The 23745-nt window shown below is 37.6% G+C and overlaps 1 protein-coding gene and 1 pseudogene across 7 annotated transcripts; one reads left to right on the plus strand and one right to left on the minus strand.

Moving 5' to 3' along the window:
• The first annotated feature begins 9445 nt into the window (after nt 1-9445).
• On the plus strand, nt 9446-23538 carry LOC109506773 (alpha-amylase 3, chloroplastic-like). Of its 7 annotated transcripts, none has more exons than XR_012138223.1 (6): nt 9446-9724; nt 10567-10736; nt 10977-11030; nt 12237-14128; nt 14214-14336; nt 22732-23538. XR_012138223.1 is itself a non-coding variant. In XM_073250958.1 (6 exons), the coding sequence occupies exons 4-6, from the start codon at nt 12844-12846 to the stop codon at nt 15247-15249; spliced, it is 303 nt and encodes a 100-aa protein (XP_073107059.1). In that variant the 5' UTR covers nt 9446-9724; nt 10567-10736; nt 10977-11030; nt 12237-12843; the 3' UTR covers nt 15250-18295. The 7 variants fall into 7 exon arrangements, 3 of the variants coding, with proteins under 3 accessions (XP_073107059.1, XP_073107060.1, XP_073107061.1); XM_073250958.1 differs by lacking the exon at nt 22732-23538 and adding an exon at nt 15178-18295 and having other exon boundaries at nt 12237-12951; XM_073250959.1 differs by lacking the exon at nt 22732-23538 and adding an exon at nt 15178-18294 and having other exon boundaries at nt 12237-12278.
• LOC105053613 (uncharacterized) lies at nt 18873-23071 on the minus strand (annotated as a pseudogene).
• Nucleotides 23539-23745: the final 207 nt, after the last annotated feature.

The following is a 23745-nucleotide window of genomic DNA, read 5'->3' on the forward strand; positions in this document are numbered from 1 at the left end:
AGCATCATAAATCTTGATCGTTGAGTGGAGCATTACTTCTTAGCTATTAGATTACTTTCTTTAGCCCTTCAAATTGATTGCTCTTAACCCCTTGGTTCTTCAATTTTATTTTGGATTTGAATCAATTTGAATCTTGATTAGTCCAAGCTCTCAATTTACTACAAAAAAGATAAGAAGTATCAAATTTTACATAATATATATTAATTAATAAAAGATTTAATGCTTGTATGTCCTAATTAATGTACTTATCACTTTCAAATCTTTTAAATTATTGCAATCCTTGTTTTATTCTTGACGGCATTTGATGGATCACTTGCAAAATTCATGACTCGACGGAGGGCTCCCCAGAAAGGGAGCGAGAGGAGAGGAGGCGAAGGATTGGCCCAATCGGGCTCCTTTCTTTTTATCTGGCATCGGGTTGGCCCAATCAGGCTCGAATTAGTTTTTTTCCAAAACAATCAGGTCTAAGCCTGGTCCGAAGCCTAAAAAATTATTTTGGTTCAGGCTTGGATAGGGATATAGCCCGGCCCAGTCTGGCTTAGTTCCAGCCCTACTGCTGACGGCCAATTTGGTACTGGAGCAGATAGATCTGTAATGACTGGAGCTTGATGCCACACCAGATGAGAGAGAACCTACAAGTCAAGTTCTTTATTAGAGTTGTTTACGATGGAGATCCTTGGATGCTCAAATTACTCACTAGAGAATATTGAAAAGGAGAGGGAGAGTAGAGCCTAAGAGCTTATTTGCAGGTCTCCATGCCCCCTATTTATAGGTGAAGTGGCCAACCAGTTTTGGAAGGAAGGGCGGGAATGGTAGAGAGGATCATGATGCTTCTGCATTATCTGGCTAAGATAAACTGTTATCCGTTGATTTGGAACATATCCAAATTGTGGAATAGATTGGGTAACTATTTAATTTGCAACTGCCACCGCACATCACATCCTGTTACCTCGGCTCAATATGGCTCGAGCTGACCAGGTCAGTGTCTAACTAAGGTTAAACTACCATCGAACATGGTCGAGGTAAACTACTATCCCATATTAGATGCTATCCACTCTCGAGTCCCAACTATTAGTAGTTCGAATGATGAGAATAGAAGTGCAGAATGAAGTGATAGTTATCATGCTTGATGCCTATCATGCTAGCTCATTTAATGTGTGGACATGTGGCATAGACTGGTTGGTTGAAATGAACCATCATATGCCTTGGGCATCGTAGTGGAGATCCGTGGGAACTCGACTCAGCCAATATCGAGCTAACACATGGCGAACATCCTTGGTTAGGTTGGGGTTGACGTCGGATCTAAGCCATTCCTACTATTTATCTATAAATAGTGGTCTACAACATTCAACGCCACTTCCTTGCACTATTACTGGCCTTTAGCAATTTTCAGGGAGAGCTCGACGAATGAGAGTGTGGTGATAATAAGGAAAGAGGATATTATTAGTCCTATATTAGTTGTGAATCAAGAAAGGCTCTGACTTATATAGGAAGTCATCATCTTTTCTGTATGAGGTGCTTTTTGGATTGAAATCCAGAAGGACAAAATCGTGAGCTCTATGGGTCAGAGTGGACAATACCTTATGCCGGACCATAAGTCCTTAACTGCAACATTGGTGGCCCATGCAAGTCTTGAGCCTGTGATTGTGATGCACCTCCCACTCGTACTCAGACTCTCTCTTGATTGAGGGGGCTATGGTGATAATAAGGAAGGAGGTGAGTACCATTAGTCTATATTGGTTGTGAGTCAAAGGGAACTCTGACTTATATGGGAAGGAACTATCCTTCTCCACATGATGTGTCTTTTGAATTGAAATTTAGAAAGATAAAACTATGAGACCCATGAGCTAGAGCGGATAATACCTCCATGTTAAGCTATGAGCACTTGGCTGCAACATTGGTGGCTTATATATACAGACTCTCCTTTTATTGAGGGGGCTATGGTGATAGTAAAGAACGAGTAAACCTCCTATATGTACACAGACTCCTTATTGATGGAGAGGGCTATGGTGATGATAAGAAAGAAAGGGACTAATGGAGGGCTATAGTAATAATAAGGAATGAGGACACCATCAATCTCATATTGGTTGTGAGTTAAGGAGCACTTTGACTTACATAGGAAGGGACTACCCTTTCCGTATGAGGTGCTTTTAGATTGGAATCTAAATGGACAAAACTGTAAGCCCCATAGGTCAGAGTGGATAATACTTTATGTGTCAGATAGTGAATCTTTGACTGCAACAAATATTATTACAATTTAGTAGCTAACATAAAAGATTATAGTATTGCATGTATTGAGGTTGGTGCTGGAAGTATATTAGTTCACATGATAGTTGCATTAAGGGTGATCTACTTGATGCAAATGTTAATTTTGGATCGATCATTGTTGCCATCCAAAATTTAACTTAAAGGAGTTGTTGTGGAGTTGGCATCGACGAAGATTGATTGGCTCATATGCTCTTGGTGTGCATGGCAAAAGCAATTAGGGTTGCTGAAAATATATCAGTCAAAGGACTCTTTAATATTTAAAAAAAAAAATCAGACAGTGTTTTGGTAGACAGAGGAGACATGAGGGTGCCAGACATAAGTTAAGAGCATGGTGAAAGGTCTCTTACATAAGGATTTCTTGGTCTAATTTATATAAAGAGGAGGGTGAAAGTCTGGTCACAAGATCTCCAAACAAGCGGTTTCACTCTTCCTTATCAACCGCTCTGGGCCATTATATTTTTCTTATCTACTGCTACGAGATCGTGCCAACCTGTGACCATCCAAAACTGTTCGCTTGGAGATTTGCCCTAACGTTGATTCCGTGCACTGTGTGTCGCTCAGCCATTAGTTGGCCGAGTTGACATCCATGATCTAAGGGTCATATTAATCATGATTGTTAATGATTATTCTCTTCAAAATACCTAGCTAACTACATATTTTTAAATGATGGCTGCAGAATTTGATGAGCAGCGCCATGTGAGAAGTTGAGCAAATCGGCAGCTTCCTTGAAGACCAGGTGAGTTAAGGTTGGGATTAACAAGCATCAGTACTTGGATGGTAAGCTAAAGTAGGAATGTGGAAAGTAGAAGGGTTGATGTTTTCATATTCATAGAAAGGTTCAGAATGAAGAAAAGCTTGATGGATGTGATGCAATTAAAAACAGTGGCAAATAGCTGGTGTCACAAAAAGATCAATTTCATTCTAAAGTGTATAGCTTACTTAACCGTTGGTGATATTGCCTCAAACATGTTCCCCAACCTTATGAAAATTATGAGCTCCATAATGGTTATGTGCAATTCCATAACTGAAGCCAGATGAAATTCATAGTCAGGATCCGAATTAAACTTTTGTGATAGTTTGATGATCTGATTGCATCAAATTAAAATTTAAGATGAATTTAAAAATCTCTAAATAATTTAATATTTTCTCCATGATTAAGCCTTACGTGTAAATAAAATCTAAGTCGAATGACAAAAACATAGATGATGATCCAACGTGACAACAATTCAACCTTATTCGATTGTGTGCTTTTCTTCTGCATCCAACAATAAGATTTTTCTTTCGTATGTATATGGTTGAGTCATATCAGCCTTTGAATTCACAAGCATGCTTTCTTTTTTATTTTTTATTTTTTGCTCCATAATTATGCAAATTGTTACCTACTTAACATTCTATAGTTCACTTTTTTTTACCTTGTAAGTATCAAAGATATTGTTGTGGCCATGGGCTCATAGGTTGGCATATAAGGTATTGTCCACTTTAATCCATTGATTTTATTATTTTATCCTTCAAAAAGTATCTCAAATGGAAAAGATTATCTTTTTCTATATAAGATAGAGTTTTTTTTTATTTACAATCAATGTGAAACTAATAATGTCCTTCTTTCTACACCATAATAGATATTGTTGGGAGTATTCTTGGGTTGGCCGAAGATGTATATTGGCCGAAGACGAAGCGTAGAAAATCTTTGAACCACCCTAACCATTATGTGTCTGCACTTGAGTCAACCGCACCTAATAGAGGTATTAATTGTTTCCCTCTTTCACGTCCTATTATGAGCAAAGACAAAAAAAAAAAAAGGATGAGGCTTGAGAGAAAAAAGGTGGTAGGGAAGGAAGAAGAGGAGAGATGCATCCGCACATCCAACTTTGACCCACTGGTGCCCACACCCTTTGCATATGTCTGGACCCCATTTCAATCGATGAACCCATAGCGGCAATGGCCCCTACATCGGCTACCGATCCTAATATCGACCTTTAGCCTCAGGCTTTGGTCATTGGCCCTCAAAAAGCCTTATGATAGTTTCTGTCTTGTCATCCCATTTAGAAAAAGACAATAGCCATGGATAAGTCATTAATGAAGGCGGCTCCCACTTGCTATATAGTGACGCTATTTTTCATCCCTTAAAAAATCAAAAGGCCAAACACAGTTCCCGAGGACATCGTGAGGGACAAAAGAAAGGAAACTCAAGGACTCTCTCCCTCTCTCCCAAGCTCCCCATGTGCCATGAGGCAGCATGCCAGATACTACTTTCGAAGAACATTTAGTGGGAAATAAAATATCTGTGACTACTCATGTTCTCCTATGGCTCCAACCTCCATATATAAATAAAGGTAAAGTAAGGACCAAAAGGTACACTTTCTCTTCCTCTTGTAAAATGCTCGCTCTATTCCATCTGTTACAGAGAAAGCTGATTTGAGCATCGGAGGGTTCCCACTGGAGCCACCATCGATGGAGATTTTTTTTGTAGATCCGACCGCTGTCGACACATCGGATGTCTCGTAGTTCCAGCACTTTCGATTCAGGACGGATTTCATCGGATTCCACACACTTCTACTACCATTGGAGCCCAGATGATGCCGGAGCTGCTGACTCACGGCCCTGTGATTCCTGCATGTACGTCATGTGCTATTGCTGTTGTCTTCTGTACTTCTGTATATCATGATAGTCTACTGATCACCCTAAAGGCCTATTCACTAGAGCATCTTTTGGTTTACTCTCCATCTGGTCATGTGATTCGACATGAACTTCCGCCATCCTCCACAGGGTCATCTATTGGTAGTTTAAGGGTTGGATCTGGTTCTCTTTTATAACTTAAAGATGAGGAGTTATATGTAAATGTAGAATCGGTTCAATGATAAGATGTCTGCAGAAGATTTAATTGGCCTGAAAGAGAGGAAAACATCCCCAGAATTGTCTTTGACCAATAGAATGCTGAGACCACCATGGGTTTTTCTTAATGTGAGGATGAAGAAACCTTATGTTCTATGTCATCGACTAATAATATAGCTGGTGAAAAGTCAGCAAAGAGTCATGAAAGATCCAACCGGTACCTTTCTAATGCTGAGGTTTAGATTAGCTGTGCGAGCATTCTAATATGGCAGACATTTAAGATTTGTTTTTATTTGATGGATCTCTCAAAAGCTTAAGTGAAGGGATGATCTCAGCACATCTTTGACAAATTAGTAGTACTCCCTTTGTCCGATCTGATTATGATTCGGACTCGAGAGTAAGGGGGCTATTGTTAGGGGTATTCTTGGGTTGGCCGAAGATGTGTATTGGCCGAAGATACAGCGTGGAGAATCTTTGAACCACCACAACCATTATATGTCTGCTCTTGAGCCAATTGGATCCAATGGAGGCATTAATTGCCTCCCTCTTTCACATCCAATCATGAGCAAAGACAAAAGAAAAAGAAGATGAGTCTGGAAAGCGAAAAGATGGTGGGGAAGGAAGAAGAGGAGAGATGTTTCCCCACATCCAGCTTTGGCCCATCGGTGCCTACACCCTTTGCATATGTCCGAATCCCATCTCGGTTGACGAACCCGTGGTGGCGATGGCCCCTACATTGGCTACCGATCATGACATCGGCCTCTAGCCTCAGGTTTTGGTCATTAGCCCTCAAAAGATCTTATGATAGTTTCTGTCATGTTATCCTATTTAAAAAAAGACAATAGCCATGGATAAACTATTAATGAGGGCGGCTCCCACTTGCTATATAGTGACGCCATCTTCCTGCCCTTAAAAAATTAAGGGGCCAAACACAATTTCCGAGGATATCATGAGGGACAAAAGGGAGGGAACTCTAGAACTTTGTCTCCCTCTCTTCCAAGCTCCTCACGTGCCACGAGGCAACATAGGCAGACACTACTTTTGAAGAACATTTAATGGAAAATAAAATAACCATGGCTACTCATGTTCTCCCATGGCTCCAAGCTCCATATATAAATAAAGGTAAAGTAGGGACCAAAATGTACGCCTTCTCTCGCTCTTGTAAAATGTTCGCTCTTTTCCATCTGTTACGGAAAAAGCTGACTTGAGCGTCGGAGGGTCCCGTCGGAGTCACTTCCGATGAAAACTTTTTTTAGAGGTCCAACCAACGTCGACACATTGGACGTCTCGTAGCTCCAGCACCTCCAGCTCAGGATGGATTTCATGTTCTCCCATGGCTCCAAGCTCCATATATAAATAAAGATAAAGTGGGGACCAAAATGTGTGCCTTCTCTCGCTCTTGTAAAACGTTCGCTCTTTTCCATCTGTTACAGAAAAAGCTGATTTAAACGTCGGAGGGTCCCATCAGAGTCACTTTCGATGGATACTTTTTTTGCAGGTCCGGCCATCGTGGATACATTGGACGTCTCGTAGCTCCAGCACCTCCAGCTCAGGATAGATTTCATCCGCAACAGATACGAAACCCAAACTGATCTAATAAAAGAACTTTGTATGCATGGTGGCACATGATAACTGGCTTGCAAGCATGAATTCAAGTAGTCCTTCCTGTCAAAGACAAGGCAAACCACATCTTTCCTCTTACCGGAACAAACTTCTCTATACTAACAATAGAGCATCCGTATTAGTAGTACGAATTCATGACTTGGCATGGGAGATGTACAAAGTCAGATTTGTTTTCAGTAGAGCAAAGAAGATTCGAAAAGGCTTCAGTGGATAAATTGATAGAGGTGAATGATCTTGTTACCAAATTTTTGATGTCCTCTTTCCAGTTCTCTTACTAGATAAAATGTCCTTCGAAGTTCTATTTGATGAATTAGTACCTACTTGTGTATCTAATAAGTTTGTCAACACATGAATGATTTATATACTTCTCATGATCGCTTGCTCGATGTTTTATATCACTTTTAATTCAACATCTGGGGATGAAGGTCCATCTCTTTCTACATGTTTGAGTTCGAGGAACTCGTGAGATTGGTGGTGGATATTATTATTCTAATAGCAAAGAAGCGGCTTAAGTCCAGTCTAAAAGAAAAAAAATCGACTTACTGCTCTTTTCTATACGATCCTGGTGACAGAATTGGTCATGCTTGGAAGAGCAAAGATGATACATTCATCCCCTTATTTATGATTAATTCTTTTATTTACATTCATGTTGTATCACAAACATTAATAATTCAGTTCATTCGCTTTTCACTCTCCTTTTATATATATATATATATATATATTAATGGCTCAGCAAATAATACGTCTTCTTTCTTGCGGCATGAAAAGAACCAGGACATTCAGATTGATCTGAAATATGATCGGTCATAAAGAGGTAATTTAAAAATAAGAAAATAATTAAAAAAAGCCCTAGTGTGTCCACAACCCAGGATCCACCTGAACTTTGTGTTGGTTGAAAAGTTAATTGTGCTAGGATTTAGTAGAAGTCCTAAACGGCTGAAGTCTGGAGTAGCTATGCAGGTTATTCTAAGGTAAAAATGCCTGCAAACCCTGCCATCCTACAAGAAACAGCAAAGACATCAATATTGTCATCCATCACCAATAACTATGGAAAAAGCAAAGTGGTTCCTGTCGATTGCGGATCTTTCAGTGCTCCTTAAATCTATCTAAGCTAAAGAAAACCAAGCCTATCTTCCCAAGGTTCCTTGCATTGATCTTTTTAAGCTCGGGCAACATGTTAGTACCAAGGTGCACGCACCACAAAGGGCTTGAACAGCTTCGGAATCGTACCCTCCTTTCAACTTGCATGAGAACAATGAGGCAAGGAATCATTGGCATGATGCTTCCCTCTGACATCTGTTTTCTTGCTCAGCAAACAGCCTACTCCATGAAGGGGCAATCGACATGCAAACATAAGGAAGGCATCAGGGTTCACGAATGTATCTGGTTTCAAACAACCTCTGTGCTGCCCCACTGGGTACAGATGATTTGTGCACTCCCTGTATCCCTGACACAACATTCCTAGATGTTTCTGAGCTCTTTCCATACAACTGTTTGATGATTACTGCTGGTGGTGAAGGATGGAATCTATTCTCTCTCGCTTTGGAGATTATGTTTTCAGGAACATTTGATTTTATGCAGGGGACCACCAACATGCAGAGGAATGTAGGAGAGATGAGAATATTTGGCATTCTTCTAATCTAATTTGCTAGACCTTGCTTTTATGACAAGAGTCTAAGGATGGTCTAGTGACTGAGTCAACAAATTATCTGAAACATCCTGAAGGTGCCAGTTGAGAATACAGGGGCAAAAGATTAGTGGTTCCATCTATTTTTAGATTGGGCGACATGAACCTTAGACAAGGTGTGCACAAGTATTGCAGTGCATCCCATGCAAAGTTGAGCTCTGTTGTAGGTTTGTCAGTTATTTGGCTTGGTCAATCAAGCAAAACTGAGATGCCTTTGTGTACCCATTTGGTATCACCCTCCACCAAGGTTGCAATGCTCTTATGGTTTTGTTGGCATATGAAAGTAGATGTGGCTCTCTCTTGCTAGATCTATACATCTAACAGATATTTATCTCCATTTGTTCAATTGAAATCCTCACTAGTTTGGCACAACTAAAAAGCAAAGGCGTTTGTACCAAAAAAAAAAAAAAAATGCAAAGGCGCTAATACCCAATGAGAACCATATATGAAAAGTCCAAACAACCTAGATACCCCTTTAAGACAAAATCTAGTGAAACACATTGACAAGACTGCCAGAAAATTCATCTGTTGCAGATCCTTATAAGCTAGACAAAATAGTGTGAATTTTAAGAACATTATTATGTGTGTCTAAAATATAATTTAGTTTAGTTTCTATATCCATATGCGATATGAATATTGCATATGCCTCGCAATCCTTATTGTATATTATTTAGTTATACCTATGTTCTCTACCATCCAGTTATTTACGCTCCCTTTTGTACATGATTGAGTATAGCTATAGCTTATGTGCTCTACCATCCACGTATTTATTGGGTATAATTTAGGCAGGCGATTACTTTGTAGCGTTCCAAACAGAATTCATCGTGCTGGGCCCAGCATCTTTGCGTGTTCGAATAAAAGTACATAAAAGTATGACGTGTCGGGATTCGATTGCTTGGCAGAAGAAATACTTCACAAGCTTCTTAACAGCCGATGACTACGAATTTTGCGCCTGGCGATGTCGAATTGTTACAAACGCCCGGGAGACTTCATAACGGCATTTTTTGAGTTGCTATTTATAGACCTTCTTGAGAGCCTCCACGTAAAGATCGCCAGCGTATCCTTGCTGCTTTTATGCAGCGTTCGCTCTCCTTGGCCCTCTCCTCTCTTCGACGTGGAGATGGAAGCTCCCTCGCTTGATCCGTTACCCCAAACCCTTCTTCCCGGCTTCCGGAGGACTTTCCAAGAACTATGCTCGAAGAGCTCCTCCGATCGTCGGCGCAGGGTTGGACCTGACGCCGTCTCTCGCCAACACCGGGGAGACGGAAGTGTTGTTCTAGGAGACGCGCGTTCCACTTGAAGCGCACCCAAACGGTAACTCCGATCTTGTTCGATTTGTCTCTCTTTCCGGTTCCAAATTTGTTGGAGAGATGCCGGATTTCGATCCGTTACTGCTCTTGGCGTATCTTGAGGCGATCGAGGTTCTTGCGATCGCCTTGAGATTCGCGTGGCTCTGGGTGGCAGCCCAGTGGTCGGGGTGCTGCATCGATTTTTTTTTTTTTTTTTTGATTCTAGGGTTTTCTTTTTGAAGAACGGAGAAGGTCTCCGATGCCCAGTATTAGAAGAACAAACACCAAATACAAAGATATTTGTGAAAGAAAATAATATTGGAGAGAATAAAATACTTTAATTAAATAACAAAAGTATTCCGGGACTCACAAATCCAAAAGCCAAAGAACTGTTGTATTCTCCTCAAGAACTCAACGCCAATATCATGGGACGCTCAAGATACTCATAACACTGAGCCCTCCATAATCCTCAATACTGACAGGAGGGGGATGGGTCGAGATGGCGGCTGGTGGTAGTGTGTAATCTGGAAGGGAAGTGGGTTTTGCAATGGGGAGTCACCCATTGCGATGAACTGGGAAGGTAGGCCACAACCCTTTGTTATCTTTTTCGTAGAATCTTCATTGAAAAGAAAAAAAAAAAAGGAAACGAAGGACAAGGAAGATGTTTTTATCTACATACCAGGGAAAAAAGAAAAGAAAAGTAGATCTTTATTTAATCTCAAACTAGTATTAAGTGCCCCCTGCATCTGTTTTCATTTATGTATTTCTATATATTATTTTGCAAACTAGACTTGCATAGTCTGAGTTAAAATATGTAGTCTGTTGGCTCTAATCTGCATGCCATGTGGCATAAGGGGATATGTGCAGTTTACGGGAATTCATGCGGTATATTGGGGTTGATCGAATGTTGAGTTGCCAAGCCAACAAGGCAACTTCTTGTGCACTAAGTGGTGCCCCAAAGCATTTTCTGTTCACAAATGGCTGTTCAAGACTTGTGTGATCTATTGGGTCCTGAAAGATGATTCATACTTATGCAGGTCCTTTTTCATTGAATAAACATTTGATTCACTGGATGCTTTTACCTTTTCCTTTGGATATGTTGCTGGAAACTTGCCGATTGATTGAAATTAGTCACTAAATGTCGATCCATGAAAAGTGTTTAGTCTAATTTATATGAGATTACTCTGTTTTCATTGTTACAAGCCTACTCGCAAAGTTGCTTAGTGCCTGTTTGTTTCTTTTTAATATTTGAGTTGTAATATTCCTTTTGGCTGCAGTGAATGGGATCAACCTCTGCTGAGATGATACCTCCTGGCTCAATTCCCATCAAGGTATCTACGGATGTGTTGGTTATCCCCTTTGTTTTCTCATGCTATTTTATTTACATCTCTTTTCATAAGTACTATTGTTCCTTTTAGTTGATCTTGTTGACTTTGGCATCCTTTAGGATCATGCAATAGAAAAACCTTTGAAGAAATCTTCAGCTGCTTTGGAGACACAGATACTCCATGAAGTGCTTATTGATTTCGACAGTAACAGTCCAATTGCAGCTATTCATTTTGTTATAAAGGTTTTTGGTTTTAAAGAACATCCTAGTTCAACTTAGTCTTGTCAGTATGCTAGCTTTTCACTCTAGTTTTTCTTCAGAAATTAATGACAAATCAACATATATTTTTTGCTGATCAAGTAGTTACAGTCATCAAGTTTATTTTAACGTTCCAAGTTGGACCTGTTAAACTGATGGTTGACTGGCATATCAAATTCTGATGACTCAGTAATTGGGAGATAATAACATTATACCTATTTTGAAATATTTTTTTGTCTAACACTTCACATACAATGGTATTAGGAAGAGGAATTAGGAGCATGCTTTCAGAACAAGGGTAAGGATTTCAGAATTTCCTTGAAGGATTTTATTGAAGAGGACAATGCTTCTAGGGGAAAGCAAGGATTCGGCATATGGCTAGGTTGAAATGCTTTTAACATGTTGTTGTTTTAGGCCATAGTCTATACTCAGTGCGTCTTATTGATTATAGGTGTTAGGCCATCTGGAACTTATTTTTATTTATTTAACTAGAAAATTCTATAGTGCTGATCAAAGATAATGTTTAGATGGAAAGCGTTTTTAAAATCTTGCCTTCTAAAATTTTAGAATATTGAATTTGCAAGCCTCTGAGCAATCCTTTGCAAAACTACAAGACTGAAGTGTGAGGGAGACCATCAAGTTGTAATTTTTTGTTTACTAAAATCTAGTACATGCTCTGCACATAAAGGGAGAACAGAGGAATGAACGGGCAAAAAACTGATAACATTTTGAAAGATATTTTTGTAATTTTCTTAAAAGTGGAGTTGAACACCCAGGTTGGAGTTGAACCATGAGCATTCCTTATATTATTAGCTTATTTCATACAGTTATTAGATGTTTCTATTTTTCATCATATAGATTTTTCAAGCATCTATCTATTTTATCGATTTGTTTGGTGGTATATTAGCCAAATAGCTTGAAATGACTGCCTAATGGTTGGTTTTGGCTGCAGGAGCTGGGAACCTTTAGAAAATGCCTCCTAACTGTGTGCATGGTAAGATATTGACTACTGCCAAATTGTAGGGTTTTGCAAATTCCCAGCTACTCTATCCAGTAGAAGCATTGAGTGGGGCTGTATTGACTACTCTAATGTTTTTGTGATATCATATTCCATTTTCAAAGTAATTTTGTGGTTTCCAGAAATTTTGGGGTTTTGGCATCAGCATCTTTCCTTTTAAATTTCTCCACTTTTTGTCTTTGTCTGAAAACAGATCAAATATCAGTTTGTCCATACCCATATCCATTTTTATTTGGATAACATGGATATGGATATGTAAATTAGTTGGATGCTACAATACATATCCATATTTGTTTCAGTCTTATGAGGATACATAGCGGACATTGGCAATACTGGTCTAGATGTGGATATAAATCAGATAATTAAACTTTATGAGCTACCAGATCAAAATATTAAATTGAATTAAAGACAGTAATGTTATCATTTATTCTCCTTTGAAATTTTAGAGAGTTATATCAGACTAAATAGTACAGCAAATGGAATTAGATAATATTTTGCAGTGGGCGGGTATTGGGACTCTCTCAATTATGAATATGGTGAGATGGACTATAATCAAGATGCTCACAGGCAGAAAATCATTGATTGTATAAATGCTAAAAATGGAGCTGCCAGTGCCTTTGATGTCACAACTAAAGAAATCCTTCAAACTGTAAGATCTAATAACTCTCTTTTCCTTATCTTTTTAACATCCCACTTTTCTCTTTTGAAGTCATAGCAGGTTTTACTCGTTAGAGAACTATAACATGCTTATCTACTGAACCTCATCTGAGCTCTGAGGCTGGCAGGTTATGTGATCTTAAATGCTGTAACCCATTTCATATGGTCTAGATCTTTTGCTATTATTTTTGTACTTCTTATACTGCACTGACTTAAATAAGGAACGCTTAGAAGTTATATAAATAAATATTTCTATATTATCAATTAAAGAATATAGAGATAATAAAATTTAGTTGCTAGTTCTGCGGTCATTTATTCTTGCTGAGGAACGCTAACTTAATGATGTGGCTTATATGGATTTTCACATTAGTCAACCATCAGATGAGCAAGATTATTATGTAAACCAATCCATCAACTTATATGATATTAAGCCTTTGGGAAGGTTAAACCCAAAGCTTTTAAGGGGTATTGTTGTCTAAAATATCTATAGCTATACTTTCAACCTAACATCTGTTTGTCTACTGTGCTCTATTGGTAAATGTGGAGCATCATTTTCTGAGAAGTTGTGCTTTAACTTTCAAATAATGCAACGTCCTTGCTTGAATGGTGCTTTAAAATGCAATAAAACTTTATAGAGTGGTGAGCAGAATGACCAGGATAGTCAAGTGCTATATGAAGTGTCTGAGTCAAATTTCGACTCCTACTAAAACTGTTCACAGGGTTACATTGACTTTTGTATTGCAATATGCTTTTAGCTGTAGGTTGCAATATATCCTAATGACTGCACACATATAAGCACAGATGCACAAAATTGTAACGATGATGATGATGACAAGATTATTGCATGTTCTCAACTTTGTTTTTCTGGTGTTCAGCATGACTGATTTTTTGGGTCATGGAAAGTTGGAAACTTCCAGTTATCCTAGAAGTCTTTGTGATGTCTTGGCTACAAATGGGGGAATGCCTAGGATATCTGAGCATTCGGGAGAAAACCTGTGGAAACGTAGTTTCTGAGTGAATCACAAGATGCTTCCTTCATCTTTTTGTATGGAGAATGCATCTTATGCTATTTGAGAGATTATCTTGATGCTTATCTCTTGCTTCTTGTTCTTCTATCAATTTTCCACACCCATTTCCCACAGTGACGACTACAATACATCTGAGTTCAAGTTAAGCTTATTTTCATTAATTGCTTCATGTAATAAAAATGTCATTGGACCAATTGTAACTTAATGGCCTATTTTCTTCTTCTAGGCCTTGGAAAAATGTGAGTATTGGCAATTATCTGATCAAAAGGGAAAGCTGCCTGTGGTTGTAGGTTGGTGGCCATCTTGTACTGTTACATTTATAGAGAATCATGATACTGGCTCTACTCAGGTATGAATCATGCTGTTATATTTATAGGGAATCATGATATTGGCTCTACTCATGTATGAAATGCCTAAAGTTATCGTGCCCCTTCAGATCTTTCATAGTTTCATTTTTCTACATGTTGGGAAACAGCAAAGTCTAAAGTGAAAGTTTTCTAATTTATCCACTTTAACTTGATTCTCTATAATTTTAGTAAATTTTCAAAATAGTCACGGAACTGTATCCAGAGTTCTTTCTCTTGATTTGACACTATTAAGCAAGGAAGATGCATATCTTAGAACTCCTAATGAATACATGAACAATTCGTGGACTAATTTTATTTTATTTTATTTTATTTTTTTAATCACTGTCCCTTTTCTTTATGTGAAATGCACCTTTGTGGTATCCATTCTCTATTTACTTACCAACCTGTCTTAGGCTTGCCAACTTCTATGTTTGTTGCCATTGTTGACTTAATCTCCATTCCTGGTCTTAGCATTATGCTTTTCTTTTTCTTTTTCTTTTTCTGTTCTACTCTTTAACAATATTGTCTTTGCTTATCCCAAATTGTTGGCACTGGTAGGAATAGAAAGAATTTTGTTCTTATGTACACATATTTAATTGTGTTGCTAGTATTTGATATTATTTGCTTCTTCTTTATATACATAAAATGAGCTCATTAAATTGCAAAATCAGCTTTTGATTTTTCCATATTTTATTGATCGCTTCACCATTGTTTACAAATATCTTGATATGCCGTATGCATATCTTATACTTAACCTTCATGGTTTCAGTCTACACTTGTGAAAAGTCAGATTCCTATCCACTGCCTGCTACTAAGGATTACCAAATCCATACCTGCTTGTAGGTTGATCCGCATGACTTGCCTCGAATCTACCCACTAGAGAGTAGAGGCAATGTCGAAGATGAAACAGGCTAGTACAATATCAGCCCAGCACTGTCATAATCAACAAGGACTCGACAGTTTGTGGAGGTAAGAGAAATTTTTTGTACACCGCGGGTGGTGTAGAAAATTCGACATAGAGTGCACTGTCTTGTCCAATTGGTTTACGCAGTCACCACTTTCCAACGCGCATTTAATGCCTGCAAGTCGGTCTTTTCATCTAAAAATTTTATATGACGAAAATATCCTTATCTTTTGAAAAAAATTATTACATCCTGTGGTGTATTATAGTCTAAGATGTCACAATATGGTCCAAAATATCATAAGATAGAAGGAGCATTTTTGTCCAACCACTTTTCAATGCACATTTAATGTCTGTAGATCGGCTTTTCCATTTGAAAATTTTGAATGACGAAAATGTCCCAATTTTTTTAAAAAAATTATGACATCCTGTATATATTATGACATCCTGCATTATATTATAACATCCTGTAGACAAAAATTATGACTTTCTGGATCTGGATGTCATAATAATATAGATATAGGATGTCATAATTTTACCAAAAAAATAGGGATATCTTCGTCATAAAAAATTTTAAGTGAAAGAGCCGATCTGCATGCATTAAATACGCATTAGAAAGCGGTGACTACATGGACCAACCGGACAAGATGGTGCGCTCCGCGTCGGATTTTCTGCATTGCCCGTGGTGCACAAAGAATTTGCCATGGAGGTAAATGCTCAAAACTTAGTATAAAGGATCATCCAAGTAGTAGAAAACTTGAACCATACAATTATACAAATTGAATGAACATTTGTAAAATATAACCAACCTTTTTTCCCACTTCGAGCTCCATTCTTGCCTTTCTTTTGTAACTATTTCATTCACTATTTGAGCTAATATTATTTTCAAGGATGACCAACCTGAACAGGACGAATGGAACCAATCAAGACCCAGAATAGTTTAGACGGTCGGGTTGGTTTAGTCCCTTTAAAGGCACAGGCCCTAAATGCCTTCATTCTGCTATGATTGGGGCTTCGGATATCCACTTGTCCTACTTATTTGGTTGTTTGTCAATCTCCTCTTCGACTCTTCGATACTGATCGATACTAACCAATGCCCAGGTAAGCTCCTTCGCCTCTCTCCCTCTTTCATAATATGGTATGAATCCGTACCATGCCAAACCAATTTTCAGCTGGTATATTCTTTGATATTGGTTCGGCAAACCTTGGTTATTATTGTTGGCCGACCCATAAAAGGTCATGTTTTTAGTTTTCTTATAGATGCTTCCAAATTATCTGTTTGAAAAGTCATGTGGAGAAACCACCAAGGCCACTTCCTTGAGAATTATTTTTTCCTACCAACCTTCAAATTGCATTTCATTGAAAATAAAGGACATTTTAGAAAAAATTCACTTGCCAGAACCAACAGTATATTTGGAATTTAGTATTTGTGGCCCTTTGTTAACAATGAATTGATTGCTATCTTATGGACACCATACTTGGAATGAAGGAAAAACACTGTCATTGAATATCTAGCTGTTTGCTTATGAAAAAGCACCATTAGAATATGTTAAATATTGAAGCCTTGTATCTGTAAAGATGTTTATTGGGAGTCTACATCCCTTCTGTTTTTTTTTTGGTGGATATTATAGGACATAGGTTGACTTGGTGCTCATTCTATCCATCTCAAACTGTTCATATTTGTGCTCTATTAATTTGAGCACTTGCAATGTCTTGCATAATGGTGTCAAAATAAAGACAATTTATTTTTAGATGTTTGAAACATGTAAAGAATGATCCCTTGTTAGACATGGATATATAAAAATAACTTTTTTAAACCACGTTCTTTGCTAACTTTTCAATTAATGCTTTGGTTGGACTGTTTGGGTAATTAGAAACAACTGAAATTCATTTTTGTGGTCAAGTAGAGCAATATTTATCATGATCAAAACATTATGCAAAAAAGAAAAATAAAATAAAAGAAAACAGGAACATTATTTCCCTCATCGTGTTTTAAAGTTACGATCTTCAGTGAGAGCAGTTTGATAATGAATGAGTGCATGGTTAGTTATTTAGAATGGCTTTCACTTCTGACTGACAGTGAATCCTCTACGAAATGTCCAAATGAGCACCTTGTTTCTTTGCTTTTCATGTGCACTGCCTAAATAGTGTCATTTTAGCCTTCCACGTTCTAAATTTCACAACTGATCGCATGCTTCAGATCAAGATAACCAAGTCAGGTTATTATGAGCCATCAAACAGTCCTAAGAAATGGATTTTGGCTGAATACAAGGTCCGGGAGGCATCTTGAACTGTATGTGGCATCAACTCTAACCAAATTATTATTTTATTATACTTGATATGTAAAGTTTACATCAATATTACATAAGAAAAATAATATTAATTGTTAACACAAACTCCTACATGGAGTCCTAGATAGGGCTAGTATATCAATAAAGCCTTAAGCTTGCGTTTGGTAGCTGACAATCTATTCAGATTGTTGATAATTTAAAGGAGCTCCATCAAATTATTACATTTGGTATGTTTTTTAGATTGGTAATACGGATTATCAGGTAATCCAGTACCAAAAGAAGGGATGGCTATCCAAATTATTATTACTTTGGTAATCCTATAATAAAATTTCTGAATGAAACTATCCTCCTCCCCTCCTCCCTCCCTGCGTGGTGCCATCCATCGCTCGCCCATGCCTCTGACGGCAGGGTTGTCTCCTACGTCACCATTGTGGTCCTCGTCATCGTCCTTCCTATCGCCACCATCCATCCCACGATCTTTTTTCTCATGATGGGCAGCGAAAAAAGGGAGGCCAAAATCGGTGTCCTCTTCTACAAAATTCGGCTGGTGGTGGTCAGAAACTAGTCGATCAGCGGGCCATCATTATCTCCTTGACGGCAGCTGTCGGCAATTAAGGTAAAACCGTCGGTCTTAAGGGGATGACCGTGCGTGGAAAGAGGAGACAGCTGATCGATCATCTCTTTCTTGACCCTCGCCGTCTTCTTCCATCGGCATGGCCTCCGGTGGAGTGGGTGAGGGTGGCAGTACGGGTGGGCGAGGGCAGCGATGGAGCAGGAGGCGCAGGGTGCGAGTTCGTCGGGGGATTAGGGGGTGGTGTGGGGGGGGGGGGTGGGGGGAGGCACGGACGGCTAGAGAGCGGTGCCAGAGGTGCGACGACTGGAGATGGGGGGGAGACCGGGAGAGGGAGGGAGGTCGGGGTGTGGCGTACGGAGGAAGTAAAAGGAAGGAAAAAAATAAAAAAATAAAAATAAAAGTAATAAAAATAATAATAATAAGTATTAAAAAATATAAAAATTAAATAATTTGATTATTTAATTAAAAAATAATTTTTTTACATATATTAATTTTTATCATTAAAAGAATTAAATAAATATTTTAAAATATTAAAATAATAATAAAGATATTTTGAGAATTTAATGTTACATTATCAGTAATTTGATTATCATACCAAATATATCAAATATTTTAAAAATTTAATATTACATTACCTACGTGTATCAAACACAGTAATCAACATTACTGGTAATCTATTCATATTGTAGGTAATCCATATTATCATTGTTTGGTAATGGATCAAACGTAACCTAAAAATTTCGATTCTTGCTGCTGTTGAGAGCATTGGGGAGCATGTATACGGTATTAGTGCGTCCATAAATATATTTGTATTATAAAACATTTTTTCATACGTTGAATTAAATTTTGCACTGAATTCATGTGTCTATGTGCGTGCGTGCGTGCATGTTTGTGTGTACTATTATTTCACGTTATGCCTCTATATAAGCTTCATCATATCTAGAGAACTTTGCTTGAACAGTTGTATTCCAATGGTTAACAAATCACTCCTTACACATGAGTGAAAAGAAAATAATTCATCCGTAATTTTCAAACTCTGATCTTAATGCAGATCAAAATAATTGCCGTAGTTAGTGTATTTTAGCACTTCACAAGCGATATGACAGCATTATATATGGCAAGGTTAACTGCAGAAGGCTGCTGGATGTCCTCATCTTCATAGTTTTCGAGATATATAAAAGCCAGCGGTGAAGGCTGCAGCAGCTACCGCAGTGGCCTTTTTGTTCTTGCTGATTGTCTCCAGTAATCCATCTATCAATCCATAATCCAGCCACCCTTCCATCTCTTCCTCAACTTTTACTTTCCAAGCCATCGCTTTCTTTTTACATTCTTCAAACTTGTCATCACTGACCGGGCTGCTTCTTGGCTTCTGCTGTGGAATAGGCTCTGGTTGGGCAGCAACTGGTTCTTTTCTCATCTCTCCACATTTCGGCTTCTCTTTGTGGATGGATTCATCCTTTTTAATATCGCTACTCTTTGGTTGGTCTTTCTGAGTTTTGGCTTCATCTTTCTCGCCGCACACCGCTGGTGGTGGTTCTCGCTTTGGCGTTTTTTCACATGAAACAGCCCTTTGAGTTTCCTTTTCTGTCGCCACCTTCTTTGGCATTAATAAAGAGAGACGTGCGTCGTCAAGTTTCCCTTCGATCTTATCGATATGTGAATCTTTAGGAACGTCAAAAACCTGCTCCAAACGCATGTATTTGCCATCACCGAGTGGCTTCCTGCCTCTTATTGTTAGCTTTCCGCAGTTGTCAACCTGGACCTTGAATTCATGGAAACCTTTATTTTTTTTTTTTTGGTACAGAATAGAAAAGAGAGATCAGATTTGGAATGACCAATATTTTTTCATGTAATTAGATGGCATGAGAGACTCTTCTTATGCGGCAACCACATTGGCTATGCACCTGGTGGTAGATATCGGGTACTTGTATATAGGGTCAGCTAGCTTTTTTTTGGATGAGACCATAGTTGGTTATAAATGGTATTAGAGTAAAGCTGGTTACGGTAGTCATCCTCCAATGATTCCCCGGTGAGAACTAGGTTAGAAAATAAGAAAAAAGTCAAATGCTCATTGAGGATTGACGTGAATAAAAATTCAAGAATTTTTCTTTTTCCGCTTTTTGGTTGGAGTTGAATGTAATGCATGGTTAACATCTTATGTCAATCATAGGACTTATTTGATTTATGGGAAGGATTTTTCTTCTCAGAAAGTAATTTTTTGAAAAGTTATTTTTTATGGTAGTCATCCTCCAATGATTCTCTGGTGAGAACTAGGTTAGAAAATAAGAAAAAAGTCAAATGCTCATTGAGGATTGACGTGAACAAAAATTCAAGAATTTTTCTTTTTCCGCTCTTTGGTTGGAGTTGAATGCAATGCATGGTTGACATCTTATGTAAATCATAGAGCTTATTTGATTTATAGGAAGAATTTTTCTTCTCAAAAAATAATTTTTTGAAAAGTTACTTTTTAGATAGTTATGTCATGAGAATAGGATTTTGATATGTTCAATCGACGGTGGGAAAATGATTTAGTGTAGAATGGCTTATATTTTGTTGAACATAGATATTTTTGAAAAAATTATATAGAATATCTATTATATCTTTAATAGATATAAGGCCATACTTTTTGCTTATAAATTTTATATAAATAATAATATAATATTAATATTAATATATTATAATATAATAATATATTATAATAATTTATTATATTAATATAATATTAATATAATATTAATATTTTAATATAATAAATTAATTAATATAGATATTATATAATATTAAGGATAAATTATAAAAATATTTTCTTAACTTTAACTCAATTTTATTTACATTCCTATATTTTAAAAAATATCAAACTAACCCTTCTAGTTAGTGATATGTTCCAATATGGTCCAGCCATTCATTTTATCAATAAATGATGTTAGATTTCTTTTTTATTGGATGAAAATGTCTTTTATTCATAGATGGGCTTGTAAGAGGAAGATGCGAAGAAAAAATGGATGAAGAGAAAGAGAAGGGAGAATAGTCGTGGGTAAGGAATAGATTAGAGAAGGAGAAGGAGGACAAGAAGGAGAAAATGGTGGAGTGGAAGAAGAGGGAAAAGAATGGGTTATCGGTGGGAAGAGATAGGTGGAAAGGGCTGCCATGAAGAGGATGGCTTATGGGTGGTTTGAAAGATGAGTAGGTGAAATGGATAAGAAAAAAGGAAAGAAGGTGGAGGGAGCTATCGTGAAAGAGAAGAAATAAGTGAGAGGAAGGGAAGGGGGAAGGATTTTTTTGTCGGTAAGAAAGAATAATGTAGAGGGGGCCATCTAAAGGGATAATGCTTATGGGTTGATTTAGAAGAGAAATAGGATGATGACAAAGAGAATAAGAAAGAAGGAGAGGAGGGGAGAGGGGCCATCGGTAAGAAATAGGGTGGAGGAGGAAGAAGGGGAGGAGAAAAGGATGGGGAGAAAGAAGATGGGGAAGACAAAAAGGGATGAAGATAGAGGAGGTCGCCGTGTAAGGGCATGGTTTATGGGTGGCTTGGAGAAAAAAAGATGAGGAGGAGAAGTGGATGGGAAGAAAGGAGAGGAGAAAGGAGAGGAGGATAATGGGTGGAGAAAGGGGAGGAGAAAGGAGAAGAGAGAAACAGAAAGAAGGAGAGGAGGAGAAATGGGTGTAAAGGAAGGAGAGAAAGAGAAAGGAAAGAAGGAAGAAAGAGGGATATCGGCCATAGAGGAGGAAGAAAGGAGATGGATATTTTTGTCATTTTAACAAAATTTTATTAATGAAAATAGATGGCTGGACTACGTTAGAATATATCGATAATTAGAAGGGTTAGTTTGATACCTTTTAAAGTACAGGAGGTATAAGTAAAATTGAGTTAAAGTAGAAGGGATGTTTCTATAATTTATTCTAATATTAAATATAATATAATATTAATATTAATATTAAAATATAATAAATATAATAATATTAATATTAATATGAGATAGGTTAGAATCAAGTCGATCGGATTTGGACTCAGATCCGATCAAATCAAAAGTCTATAATAGAGGTTCTACATCAATGATCCAAGTCGCTGAATATGATTTACCACTTCAAAATTTTTTGCACACAAAAAATTATATGATTTGATGGAGACTCCTAGCATATGCATTAAGTAGTCAAAAATCAGATAGTCTAAATAAAATTGAATTAAACGTATTTTTTGATCACTTGATGCATAAGCTAGAAGTCTTCAAATTATATAATTTTTTATGTACAAGTAGTTTTGAGATAGTAGATCACATTCAACGGCTAAGATCATCGATGTAAGATCTCTATCATCTAGTTTTGACCTAATCAAATCTGAGTCCAAATTTGATCGACCTTATCCAAGTCTGTCCCATATTAACATTATATTAAGATTCAGTATTTCATCCTAATCATTATTCAATATTTCATTATAACCATCTATTGATATTTGCAAGATCTTGACTATGAATCTTAAAAAGATATTTTTGAAAAGAAAAAAAAATTATCAATTTTTATCCTATAAAAAATTTCAAAACTCACCTCTCTAAGTATCTTCTCATAAATTTTTTTTTTTTCATTCTCTCTCTTATTAAAATTCTAACCAAAACCCTTTTTCTTCTGTTTAGAAAGTGCCTCTCTTCTCCTCTCCATTTTTTATGAACCAAATAAGTCCATAGCAGCAGTCGTAATGAAGCGGCGCTTATCCTGATGGTCATGCCCCTTTGTATGGGAACCAGTAACCAAGATTTTGGCGGTGCAACCCAAAGCTAGTGGTAGCTATATATTCATGCTATACGGTTGGAGACAAGTTTTCTTTTCATACCTGGGAGGCAGACGTGCAGCACATGATGATTGGGATCCTGTGTCCATTGAGTGGCTGGCTGGAAAAAAGTGGAGCCTTGCGTGCAAGCCATTTTGGAGTTGAGAGCAAAAAAGCGTTGATGTTGGTTTGCATGCGGGTGGCATATATATGCAATCCTTGTCCTTGTCACAAGGTTGCATCCGCGAGTGCTTATGCCAAACTTTTCTTCGTCGGTGCTCGACTAGTCGTAGATGAAAGGCAAGGAAGAATTCTTCGCATTTTCGATGCTTGGAAAAGAGAATTTCTGGGCTTGCCTCAGTTCCCACACTGTCCGATTCTCGGATAAAACAAACCTTGACTTGGGAATGGGAAGAATTTAATTCCCCAAGCTATGGCTTAGGCCGGTGGAGCAACAACCACGATATGTAGCATGGGCATATAATTATTCAAGCTGGCCCTGGTATGTTATGGATGGGCTCGGCCCATTCCATTGTCCCCTCACTTAGTCAACGGCACAACATTTAAAGAGTAATTCTTTGTACACCATAAAGGGTGCAGAAAAAATATACCATTTCACCTGATGTGTAGTCATCATTTTCCAACACGTATTTAATATCTATAGTTTCATTTTTTCATTTAAAATTTTGAATAATAAAAATATTCTTCTTTTGAAAAAAATATGACATCCTATGATCATATTATGACATCATGTAGTCAAATTATGACTTTCTGTTCATAATTTGATCCCAGGATGTCATAAAAAATGGAGGGACATTTTTATCATTTAAAATTTTGATAAATTTTTAATGATGAAAATATTTTTTCTTCTTTATAATTT

This window comes from Elaeis guineensis, chromosome 2 (genome assembly GCF_000442705.2).
Source record: "Elaeis guineensis isolate ETL-2024a chromosome 2, EG11, whole genome shotgun sequence".
In the NCBI taxonomy this organism is placed as follows: Eukaryota; Viridiplantae; Streptophyta; class Magnoliopsida; order Arecales; family Arecaceae; genus Elaeis; species Elaeis guineensis.